General features: G+C 44.2%; 1 protein-coding gene across 1 annotated transcript in view; it reads left to right on the plus strand.

Moving 5' to 3' along the window:
• Nucleotides 1-1,414: 1,414 nt before the first annotated feature.
• NMT1 (N-myristoyltransferase 1) overlaps nt 1,415-12,542 on the plus strand; it is a 29,353-nt gene continuing 18,225 nt past the window's right edge. The window contains exons 1-4 of the mRNA XM_079949743.1: nt 1,415-1,569; nt 11,082-11,190; nt 11,568-11,709; nt 12,149-12,267. Coding sequence (XP_079805869.1) covers nt 1,460-1,569; nt 11,082-11,190; nt 11,568-11,709; nt 12,149-12,267 — 480 coding nt within the window. The 5' untranslated portion in view covers nt 1,415-1,459. The remainder of the gene's footprint in view (nt 1,570-11,081; nt 11,191-11,567; nt 11,710-12,148; nt 12,268-12,542) is intronic.

Below are 12,542 nucleotides of genomic sequence, written 5' to 3' on the forward strand. Positions count from 1 at the left end.
CTAGTTCCTTCTCTGCCCCAAGTAGATTAGTTAGTGTAGTGGTGTCTTGAATGTTGATGGACTTTGGCTGGGGAAATCGGGTTTAAATATCTACTCAACAGGATGACTTTCACTCAGCCAAACCTCACAGAAATTGTTGTGCTCTCCCTGGGGCATATATTCTGCTTGTTGCTCCCCTGAGTGAAGGAGGTATAAACATGTACCACAATAGAAATAAATAAAACCCAATATTCAATCCCTTGCAGCTTCTGTTAAAAGAGGATTTTAGGTGATTGGAGCCTCTGGAGAACTGCTGCCAGCCAAGGCAGAAATAGAATCACATATTCATAACTGATATTTTATTTGATACCAATTTGCTAAATCTGATAGCAAAAAAATGGCTTCAGTAGCATCCCCTCATATTTGGTGGTTATCCAAAAAAGTCTAGGAGACATTGAACCCAAAGAAGTTTAATTAACACTATATTTGGAACTTGTGCAGAGGAGGGTGACCCATGATAGCTCAGTTGGTACAGCACAAGACTCTTAATCTCAGGTTGTGGGTTCGAGCCCCATGTTGGGCAAAAACATTCCAGCATTGTAAAGGACTGGACTAGGTGATCCTCATGGTCCCTTCCATCTCTACAGTTCTTGGAATCTGTGAATCTATAAGGATTGGGAATCCAAGCCTTATGAGAAACGGTTGAGGGAGTTGAGTATGTTTAGCCTGGAGAAGACTTAAAGGAGTTATGCGAGCCATCTTCAAATATCTGAAGAGTTGTCACGCTTGTTTGCTGCTGCTCCAGAACCAACTTAAATGAGATTCCGGCATTGTAAGGGGTTTGAGAAAGGCACCATCCTAGTTACATTTGTATTCTCCCACTTAAGGGTTTATTATTATTAATGTGTCACATCTTAGTGTATTTTTCGTCTTTGTGGAAGCCGCCCAGAGTGGCTGGGGAAACCCAGCCAGATGGGCAGGGTACAAATTATAAATTATATTATCATCATCATCATTATTATTATTATTATTGTCACATTTGGGGTTTTCCTGCCTGAAGGGTCTATTATTATCATTATTACCAGTGCTTTTTTTTTTTTAACCCAAAAAAAATCACCATTTTATAGTTCAAATCAGGAAAAATCAATACAGTAAATGGACAAAAGTATAAAAATTCACAAAATGTTTAGGGGTATGCGTCCCCCCAGGAAAAAGCACTGATTATTATTAATTAAATTTCCATATCGCCGTTCATCAGACTTGAAACCTCCCAACTGCTAGTACAGCAAAGCACAGTCAACCAGGGTTTGCTCCCCCCGCCCCACAGTGGTTCACGTGCGCTGCGCTTCCGGTTCCCGCCGTGAGCCGCCAAGAGATGACTACAAGTCCCAAAGCTCCTTGCGGCCGGCCGCCCAATCGCGGCCCGTCTTCGGCTTCTTTTGCGCAGGCGCGATAGCCGGCGCGGCTGCCCTTCGCCAAGATGGCGGACGACAGTGATACAGCAGTGAGGCGGCCGTCAGGGGAGGAGGAGAACGACCAGCAGCACTGCAGCGACTGCGAGAATGAGGACGAGCACAACTGCAACCGAGGGTAAGCGGCACGGAGCCGGTCCGGGTCGGGCCTCTACTCTCTGGTGTGAGGGGAGCCGCCTTGATACACAACCGGCGGAGGGGGGGGGGGAGAGGCGGTCCGGTGGGAGGTGGAGAGAAGAGGCGGGAAATAAAGTCGGCCCTGCCTACTTTCCCTTTTTGCGTTGCTTGATTGGCTGAGGCGACTGGGCGGTTGCGTCCTGAGTGGTTGGTTGCTCTGCCAGTCCGAAAGGGGGAGCCGCTGGTTCCTCGCCCGTTGCAGACGGCGTGACCGCGAAGGCGAAGCGTTTGCCGGGCCTGTTTCGTGTGAGGGATAAGGAGACCCGCCATAGGGAGGGGTCCGGGACCTAGATATTTGGGGGTTATAGGGTGGGTGTGAAGGAAGTGGGCTGAAAAGCAGGAGCTTGAGGGAAAGTGTAGCCTGGGCGAAGGAGAGACTGGGACGGTTTTTATTGCATGCTTTTATTGTATAGCAATGCATGTTATTTTGTAGCTCTAAGCATAAGGTTGGTCCCCCCCCCCAAAAAAAAACCAAGCTGTTATTGCACACCACGAGTTCCTGTGCCTTTAAACTGCTGGGCGAGGGGCAGAAATACAAGAGTTGCTGGAGATGCAACTTCTGAATTTCTGCCTCTCACAAAGCTGTTAAAAGAACCTTTGTTGGGGGCAGCCGGATACACTTGCCCCAGGTCTTGGCGGGCTAAGCTGGGGGGCACCACCAGGGACCTGGATGGCGGTGGGTCAGGGAGTGAAAGCGAAAATGGCAGCTGCAACCCAAACGAGAAGCCTCTGCTGCATTCTTATTTTTTTAAAAAAGCATTTCTGCTTATGAATGTGCCTTTTTAAGTAGTGTAATCTAACCAATTCACGTGTAGCATTATTAGGGAATATATGAAGTACCAATGGGAAACTTAATTAGGACCAGCTGCTTATATCTTTTTTGTTGCTGTCATAAATCACCCTTATTCGAAATCACCCTGCTGCTTTTATGGCAGGGTGATACACTAAATGGTTTCTCAGTTGCTTTCAGGCCAACCTTACAGGATTTGCTCCTAGAATATATCAATCCAGTGCCTTTTTTGTTAAACAAGAATGAAAACAGGGACATGTTATGGACAAGCATTTCTTTGAATATGGTCATTTCTCCTCAAAGTCTTCACCCTTGCTGCTAAGCTTATTTTTGATCGTTGTACTTACATAGAGAACTATAAAACTTGGGCTCAAAGAGGCCAAGTAGTCATTAGCTGCACTAGCAGTCTCAGAACTAGAACATCTGCACACAAGAGGCTTGCCAGACCTTAGCATATTTGCATAGAAATATAACAGTGTAACAATGCACATAGTTAGACATAAAATTAATATTTTGTTGCTCAGTTACTTGTGGTATTCTAGCACCTTGGAAGAAATATTTTCTCAATAGTGGTCTATGCTTTACATTTAGCAGGAAGGTCCACTGATGACTGAAAAATGCAGTTTGCTTTGTCCCCCACCATTTTTGTGTTCTCAGGTGTCAAGGTAGCTCTTCTGTGGTCTCACACCGGCTTGATGTCACAGTAGTGGCAATCCCTGGTGAATCCACTTAGGGCTTTCATATTAACCATGTTGCCTGGCACTCACCACAGCTGGCACAGGTTTGGACACGTCATGAGAGAAATGTCTTTGCCTTGGCCATTCTATGGGATTTTATTATTATAGCCTCTGGTCTTGCAGTCATGGGAAGTTGCTCACTTGCACTTTAAGGACCAAAAAGCTAATTGCAGCCTGGATACACTTGCCCAATTCAAACTGAGTCCAATTTGAATTTTTCTTGCCCCATGGTTCTCAACTTTTCTGTTAAAACAAAACCATTCTTAAAAGGGCACTTGTCCAAATAAGTCAGTTTAACTCTATAAGGGATCACTCCTGCTAAACCAAAGCATATGCACCTTCATGTATCTTATCAGCTTCTCTTTGGTAAAGCGAGTTTTAGCACATTTAAAAATTGGTAGGGAAGTTGGCAGAGTGGCAGGTGAAACAACGAAATGTGGTTATAAATTTATCGAATTCTAAACATTGGACTACACAATAGCCTGACCCATTAGAACGCATAAAATGTATGAGAATCCTCCACTGGGGTGTAAGGAATAAGACATTAAACATAAAAACAATTACACACAAAAACAGCCCCCCCCTTTGTCGGCCCCGCTTCCCCTTTGAAAGAAATTGCTGTGGCCACTTTGAAAACTTGGGTGTCTGTTGTTGTTGCTGCAGGTAATAATCTCGTGGTGGCGAAGCTTTTCATTGGATCTGTAGTAACACATCTGTAGAAGTGATATCCTGTAAGGGGCAGGGTTTTGGGGACTTAAAAGACAGAGTTAGAAAAGGGAAGGGGCAAAAGACAAAAAGGATGTCCTTCAGTTTTCGTGGGAAGCTGCAAATAATAAAAATCTTAGCGGATTAAGCATTTCATTCATTCCAGTATTATTATCACATTTCCATATAATTACTGTTATTATCTGCCAAGTTTGTTTGCTTTCCTTCACTTAGTTTGGCTGTGGAAGAAACGAAGGGACAAACCCTTTGTTAATTTGAACACAATTGGCAAGTTATTAAACATTTTGCTTATGTGGGTCCGAGTTCACGTATCGTGTTTGAAAGGGAATTTTTTTATTTCCTGTGAAAATCTCTGTCAGGAATGCTGTTCCTATAATGCACACATAGCCTGTTATAAAAGTTAAATCCCATGGGGGGGAGAGAACTAGTCAAGAGTGGAACTCACAGTGGGAGCGCTTTGATATTTACCTGTGAAAAGAATTTGGCATGTTAAGATTTGAAACTTGGCAACCTCTTGACTTTTGATGGGCTAGTACTTAACCCTTTTGTCTTACGTAGCCCCTGGAGCAAAGGACACATTAAGGGTGATTTCCCTCAATGGTTCCAAGTTTACATAAGGAAATTTGGATAAGTTTCTCCCTGCAGCACATGCTTCCGAAACCTCTCCCCCTTACAGTTCCCCCTCCTTCCTCTCTCTTTTTTTTCTTTTTTCTTTTTTTAGTTGATCTAGCCTCTGTGCATGTGCAGAGTTCATGTCTCAGCAAACCTTTTATACTATTGAAAATGTTGCATCTTTTGGCTAAATTACCATTTGAATAAAGGAAATGAAGGGTAAGGAGTAGATTTAAAAAATAGTGTGTGTGAAGTTTGTACAAACTGAATGATTGGGGGGGGGGGTTTCCTGCTACAAATAGTATTTGGGAAATGTACACACACCCATTTCTGAATTCATATAAGATGCACACTTTCATACTTGTGACAATAAATGTTTGTTTTGGTGGTGTAAGAAAGAATAAGGATGGCCTGCATCAAGGAAGCCCATCCCCTGTGTTCTTGCAGGAAGAACTGTTCTGAGTGTAACTCCTGGTGAAAAAAGGAAAGGCAGGCGGCACTGAGCAGCCTCCCCTGTGTACAGGTGCTATGGGTTCACAGGAACATCTGCTTTTTTTGATGACCCACTAACACTTCTCTCCCAGTAAATTATTGTGCCACAGTACATGGTTTGAGAATTACTAGCATGAGTAGTAATGCTCTTGCCATTAAGTAAGCCCCATTGGACTCAGTGGGGCTTTCTTCTGAATAGACGTGGATAGGATTCTGCTGTGAGGTGCCTGTAGAGTAGACTCCGAAGTACAAACTTGACTTGTTGGCTTTTGGGAAAGGCAGAAAATTTCCTAGGTCACTGCTTGATCTAAAACTGGGATGGAAAGCATTTTAAATGCAGTTATCTGTTTCAGGAGACTGATGATGATTATGTCTTCAAAAGTTAGTAGCTTCCACATACACTTATACAATTTCTGGCAACAAAATGCAAAAGAGCTAAGGGGCTATTTTCATTTACCATAGGCCTGAGTTAGATCCGGATTGTCAAGAAAAATAATCAGTTAGAGTGTTATAAGAGTACAGTGGTACCTTGGGTTACATATGCTTCAGGTTACAGACTCCGCTAACCCAGAAATATTACCTCAGTTTAAGAACTTTGCTTCAGGATGAGAACAGGAATTGTGCAGCGCAGCAGCAGCAGGAGGCCCCATTAGCTATAATAATAATAATAATTTATTATTTATACCCCGCCCATCTGGCTGGGCCTCCCCAGCCACTCTGGGCGGCTTACATAAAAACCAAAAATACAGTAAAATATCACACGTTAAAAACTTCCCTGAACAGGGCTGCTAAAGTGGTGCTTCAGGTTAAGAACAGTTTCAGGTTAAGAACAGACCTCCAGAACGAAATAAGTATTTAACCTGAGGTACCACTGTACATACGGTCAAACCAGCCTGTGTCTTGCTGTGTACTTCCAGTTTTCTTTGATACACTTGAGGAAAAAGGTTTGTTATGTATAGGGAAAAGCTGTTTTTGCACACTATGACTTGAAACAGCTCTTCTGTATCTAAGTAACCCCTAAATATAATCTAAGGAGCTTGCATGTGCTCATTGTGAATGAGCCTCTTAACCACGGTTTGTTTTGAAGACTGAATTGACCCTGTATGTATGAAAGATGAGAGCCACTTAAAATTCAGGTGGTGGAAGTGTAGCTATTGAATTAGATTAATCTGTTGAGCATGTATTTTCCTGTTCAGATGAACACTTACAGTACTCTTTTATATCTAATTAAATGATTTGTTCTTTCTCCCCTGCTTGGACTGGTAACAAAGCAGCTTGTGCATATTTTCCACTCCTTTGTTGCAAAGTTTGCTTAGAACTTAGGGGGGCGATACAACATCTCTGTTACACAAGTAGGTGGTTGACAGAGGGAGGAATAAATACCTTTGAAGCAATAGCTGCAGCACTTGGCTCATCTTTCTAGAGGCTTCATGCCTGAAAAGTTGAGTTTTTTTGGGTTCTTTCATCTCTGCAATAGGTGTCACTGGTTTGTGGACAGACCTTCAGTCATTTAAAGTGTGTCTGTTTTTAGATGACCCAGCCAAAACTGTTTCCTCATTGTCACTATTATCAATCACATACAGTGGTACCTCTAGTTGCGTTCACCTCCAGTTACTTATCCTTCGGGATACGTACGCAGCAAACCTGGAAGTATTTTTCCGGGTTTCACCACATGCGCAGAAACACTTTACATGCTGAGTGCATGCGCAGAAATGCTAAACCATGCGCAGAAGCGGCTCCTCCAGTTGCAAATTCCTCGGGATGCGCCTGACCTCCAGAATGGATCCCGTTCGCAACCGGAGGTACCACTGTATAGCTTTATAGCTCCAGTCTTGTAACATTTGCTTCCAAATGTTACAAGACATGGTTGGAGAAATCCTACAAATCTTATTATAACTCAACCCTCCGCTCTGATACCAAACTGATTTTCTGGTTTAGCTGCTGCCACAGAGGCTGTCCTGGCTTAATCAGTCTGGTTTGGCTTGCTGCTTGGTTCATATTCCATGTTCTGCTTTGATGTGGTGTAGCACCCATAATCCAGATCTACAAAGTAATGGCTTCCTTCAGCGTACTGTTGGAATCTGTGGAAGCTGCTGAACTGTGGGTTTTGAGAGAGTTATTATTTATTGGAATTATACAACACCCTATACCCGGAGATCTCAGGGCGGTTCACAAACAAAATCATAATATATAAAATCAAATTAAAAACGATAGCCCAGTAAAACCCACCCAAAAGAGCCACATTCTAAAAGGGTATTGGATGTCAATAGGTAAAGGTACCCCTGCCCGTACGGGCCAGTCGTGTCCGACTCTAGGGTTGTGTGCCCATCTCACTTAAGAGGCCGGGGGCCAGCGCTGTCCGGAGACACTTCCGGGTCACGTGGCCAGCGTGACGAAGCTGCTCTGGCGAGCCGGCACCAGCGCAGCACACGGAAACGCCGTTTACCTTCCCGCTAGAAAACGGTACCTATTTATGTACTTGCACTTAAGAGTGCTTTTGAACTGCTAGGTGGGCAGGAGCTGGGACCGAACGACAGGAGCTCACCCCGTTGCGGGGATTCGAACCGCCGACCATGCGATCAGCAAGCCCTAGGCGCTGAGGTTTTACCCACAGCGCCACCCGCTTCCCACTTGGATGTCAATAAGATCAACCAAATACCTAGTTAAAAAGGAATGTTTTGGCCTGGTGGCTAAAGGTGTATAATGAAGGCGCCAGAAGAACTTCCCTGGGGAGAGCATTCCACAGACGGGGAGCCACTGCAGAGAAGGCCCCGTTCTCGTGTTGCCACCCTCTGGACCTCTCGAGGAGGAGGCACACGAAGGAGGGCCTCAGAAGATGATCTCAGGGTCCGGGGAAGGTTCATATGGGGAGAGGCAGTCCTTGAGGTATTGCTGTCCTGACCCGTTTAAGGCTTTATAGGTCAAAACCAGCACTTTGAATTGGGCCCAGAAAGCGATTTTTGTTCCTTACATGATAGGGTAAAAGTTAAGGAAGATTCTGGAAGTGTTTCGATAAAAACAATACTTAGCATGTGTATAGTTTTTTTCTAGTTTTAATTGTATTAAAAGCACTTTTGGCTTGAAAGTGCTTTTTAGATATTAAAGTCACTTTGTTTTTAAAATCCTTACAGCAGCCCCTGTAAGGTAGGTTTTATTATTCCAATTTTGTAGAGGGGAATAGAAAGAGAGGGGCGTGCCTAAGTCTTTGTGAATGCATCAGAAAGGGCACATTTGAACCAAGGACTTCAGTTGCTGATGTAGATTGTGATATCACAACATGGACATGCACTTGAGGCTCTTAAAGCATTGCTTCCATGGGTCCCACTATCTTGTGACCCTGGCGTGGGGGCTGTGTGGATCTTCTTTGCCCTTCTGTTTCGGGTGTGTGTTGCTTGTTTGGTTTTGCTTCTTTCAAGTAAACTGGAACCATCCACTCTTGATGGAGGCACCTGGTTTGCTTTGCCCTCAACTAGTGGTGCACAATGTCACCTAGATATTGTGGCTTAACTGTCTGGTGGAGGTGAGTTGGCTTGGGAAGGACCCTACTAAAGGTTTAGAGAAGAGCCTTCTAGCTTTATGGTTGTCTTTGTCTTGCCAGATCTGGGGCACAAGATACAGCACTGCAGCTGAAGAGTCTCTTTTTTTCTCTCTTTTCTCTTAATTCCACTCCGGGCAGGGAATTCCACTTCCCTGACCCCAGCAACTGAGCTGTGAAGGGAGGCTTCACGCTGCCTATCAGAGTTTGCCAGACACCATCTAAGGAGCCTGCATGTGCTCATTGTGGGTGAGCCTCATAATTCTTAACCATGGTTTATTTTGAAGACTGAATTAACCCTGTATGTATGAAAGATGAGAGCCACTTAAAATTCAGGTGGTGGAAATATATCTATTAAATTAGATTAATCTGCTGAGCATGTATTTTCCTGTTCAGATGAACACTTACAGTACTTTGTCATGGAGTACTTTCTTTTGCCACTGAGAAACATAGTATTTTCACTCTTGTCTCAGTAGGATCATTGCTCCTGTACTAATAACCAGTGAGCATCACATTTTTGGGTGTGTGAGCATTTGCAGTGCAGGAGATTTGTGAGATTCTCTGGCAACGGTGACATGAATGGCAATTGTGTTTAAAACTTATTGTGTGCAAAACTGTACAGAATGTGATTAGTCTGTGCTAAAATAGCTTTATGCTGCAGTCTGATTCTCTGTTTGGTTCCACTGCAATGCATGACCACACTATGCCGAGATTCCTTAATATCTAGTCCAGACTTATCCCTCTGGTTTCTGAAAAGATTACTTGTTGTAAGTATTAGCTGTAGATTTGCCAAGTAGGACTTAGAAGCACCTACATTTGACGTAGCATGGCTCAGCAGTCAGTGTGAAACACTGGAGCACAGAAGTCTCGGATGTGAAGCAATGAGTGTTACATTGCAAGGATGTAGATTTTAGCTTAACATTAGAACTTCATAATCTGGAGAGCCAGTCATCAGGCAACAAGCAACCCAGAGAAGTTGTAGCATAATGATTTTATAGCTGAAGCCATGCACGTATCTGTCTGGGGTGCTTCAATCATGTCATCGACTGTTTTCCTGTTTTAGAGGAAGTTAGATTCAAAGAATGACTTTCAGCCTTTGTTCTATAGAATCCTGGAATTCCTTAGCAACTTATGCATGATTAATAAAAGGAAATTTATGCTGCCTTAGGTTCCACGATGAAAGAAAGGCGGGATATAAATATACTCAATGAACAAAACAAAATAAACTTCCCTAAAAAAACAGGTTGTCTGTCAGTGTGTTGTGCAATGTACTACCACAAAGATGAATGGGGAGGGGGTAAAATTTCATACTGAGCAGTAGCAAAGCCCAAGAGTCATGGCTCCACATAAAATATTCCTCCATTCCCAGAATCTTTTTCCAACAGGCGGGTTCTGCAGCAGCTCCTTGGTGGCTTCCATTAGGATTTAAAGTTGTGAGAGAAGCTCTTAGCTTGGACCTAAAGCGAGCTTTTGCTACTTGTTTGGGTTTGCCAGCCATTAACAAACAGCTTGCACACTACTAATAGAGAATGCTGTCTGGTTTGTGCACTTGGCTTGTGCAGGGCTGCAGTGAGGCTCAGTCGATTTTGCTGACCCCCTGTGCTGACAGAGAGAACTCCCTTGGAAGATACCCCAGAATCATATGCAACACACAGAATTTCCATGGCAGGCATGCAGATTCATGTAGGGGGACAATTCGAACCAGTGTTCCATGGCGGCACATCATATGTTCCTCCATGGAAAGATATTTGTGGTGTGGGAGAGTGGGTGCATTGTGGCTACAGGGAACTTATTTAAATTTTGATACCTTCCTTTTCCCTGAAAACAAGGCCAATATATTATTTTAATCCACAATAACAAAACAATGATTAAGAAGAGCGACAGATCGCGTGCTAGAGGATTACTTTGCAGCTTAGGCAAAAAAAGGGGATTGCAAAGAATGCTCAAGGTATATTGTCTTTTGTCTTTGCAGCAGCCACCATTGTGCTAAATTAGGCAGAAGCTACAAGCTAAGATTGTGCACATTGTGCTATGTGGATAGTCCATAACTGTGTTATAACTAGTCAGCGCTGGTGCAATATTGTCAGGGCTTCTCACACAAGCGGTTCAATAAAGTCTTGTTAAGGTGGAAAAATTGTGCCGAGGCAAAGTTGCAGAAGACCTGGTCGCCTCAGATAACTTGAGCAAATGAGTCACGTCACATACTGCAGCCAACCCTTCTTTCCCAATTCCTTGCAAAACTGGAACACAGAGATACCCTCCTTCCCCCACACCACAAGAAGCTACAGATTGTGTGAAGCGCACACATTTATTCCATGCAAATTAGCATGTATAATTTGGGGTTCCAGCCTTGCAGAAGGAGTCGGAGCAGTGGTTTCTTTCTTCTTGTACATCCACTAAGGAGCTAGCTTGAAAGAGTGAGTTTCCCCAAGGTGTATTGGTCAAAAGAGACCACGCAGAAGCAAACTGTGACCTTGGCACCCGGCCCCAGCTCCCTTCAAGCCCTGCTCTTAGCAGTTGATCTGTAAAGTCCCATCAGTCGTGTTTCATTTCTTCCTCAGTGGCTTAAGCCCAGCTGATGACAGTGGGGGGAAAAAGAAGAAAAAGAAACAGAAGCGGAAGAAGGAAAAGTCGGATCAAGTTGATTCAGCCCAAGATCAGACAGTAAAGGTAAAAAGTAAAAATATTTTGCAACAGGTTGGTCATGTTGAACCATCCTCACGTTCTCTTCCACTCCCTGAGCCTCCCGTTCCCTATACTGTGTTCTTTTTTGGGTACCCATAAAGTTAAATTGGGAAAGGCTGGGGATCTATGCAGGGGAAGTTCTGTGGGGACTGGTTGACCTATATTGTTGCATTTACATTTGTTCTGTTTTCAGTGTGGGTAGATGTGGCATGGTGGGGGTGGAGGGTGGTGTAGGCTTTGAATGTTCAGTGGTTTTAAGGGGTAGCAGGAGAATGTCCTCTCCAAAATTTTAAACTTTCAGGGAGGGGGGAAAGTAGGACGTGGTGGTCAGTTGACTCATTGTGCCTTTGGTGTCTTTGCAGGTGACCTTGCCAGCAGAAAGAATGCAGGAGATTCAAAAGGCCATTGAGCTGTTCTCCGTAGGACAAGGACCTGCCAAGACAATGGAAGAAGCCACCAAACGCAGCTATCAGTTCTGGGACACACAGCCAGTCCCCAAATTAGGTACATAATCTTCTCCTTTCCTCTTTTTCTTTTATCTTGCTGGCTTTAAATAGTCTCAAAACATTGGAGAGATCTTTCCAGCCTGTTACTATGCCAATTAGGGCAATGGTTCAGCAGTCCCCTACATCTTGTGCATTCCCCAACCTCAAGAAACTGTGCAGATTGTGTGAGTGGTCAAGCTGTGTGATGTTTCAGTCCCAGAAATGGGATTGCAGGTAGGTTGGGGAATCGGGGAATGTGGGCCCTTGGAGCAATGCTGCAGACGGGATCTTACTAGTTCTCTTGGACAGAAGCATATGGGACCTGGAAGAATTGGGGGTCTGGAGGCTGGAGTTGCCCAGGAAACTGTGCTAACACATGTGGAGAGCTAGGAAGGTCCCTTCGGTAATTATTTGTCATGCATGGCAGCAATCCTCTCTCTTTCTCCACCCATTCTCAGGAGAAGTAGTGAACACTCACGGACCCGTTGAACCAGACAAGGACAACATCCGCCAGGAGCCCTACACTTTGCCTCAGGGTTTTATGTGGGATGCTCTGGACTTGGGGGATCGAGGTGTGGTGAGTAGGGATGCAGCAGAACTAACCATCCTAGAAGGTTCTCCTCTAAACCATCTCCACCAACCTACCCCATTGCTACCATAGCATCCAGTTGTTCCATCTCAGGATTCTGACCACTTGCATTTTAAGGCTTTCCACAGCTTCGCTAGATGATCCATATTTCTCTTTTCCCTGTCCATTCCGTGTTTGTCTTTATTTCTGGTGTCTTAATTTTGAGCATGCCGCTGTTCCTCTTTCTTTCTCTCCATTCGCCCAGAGATTCCTCCTGAAAACCA

The sequence above is a fragment of the Podarcis cretensis genome (genome assembly GCF_951804945.1).
Source record: "Podarcis cretensis genome assembly, chromosome: 13".
Taxonomy (NCBI): domain Eukaryota; kingdom Metazoa; phylum Chordata; class Lepidosauria; order Squamata; family Lacertidae; genus Podarcis; species Podarcis cretensis.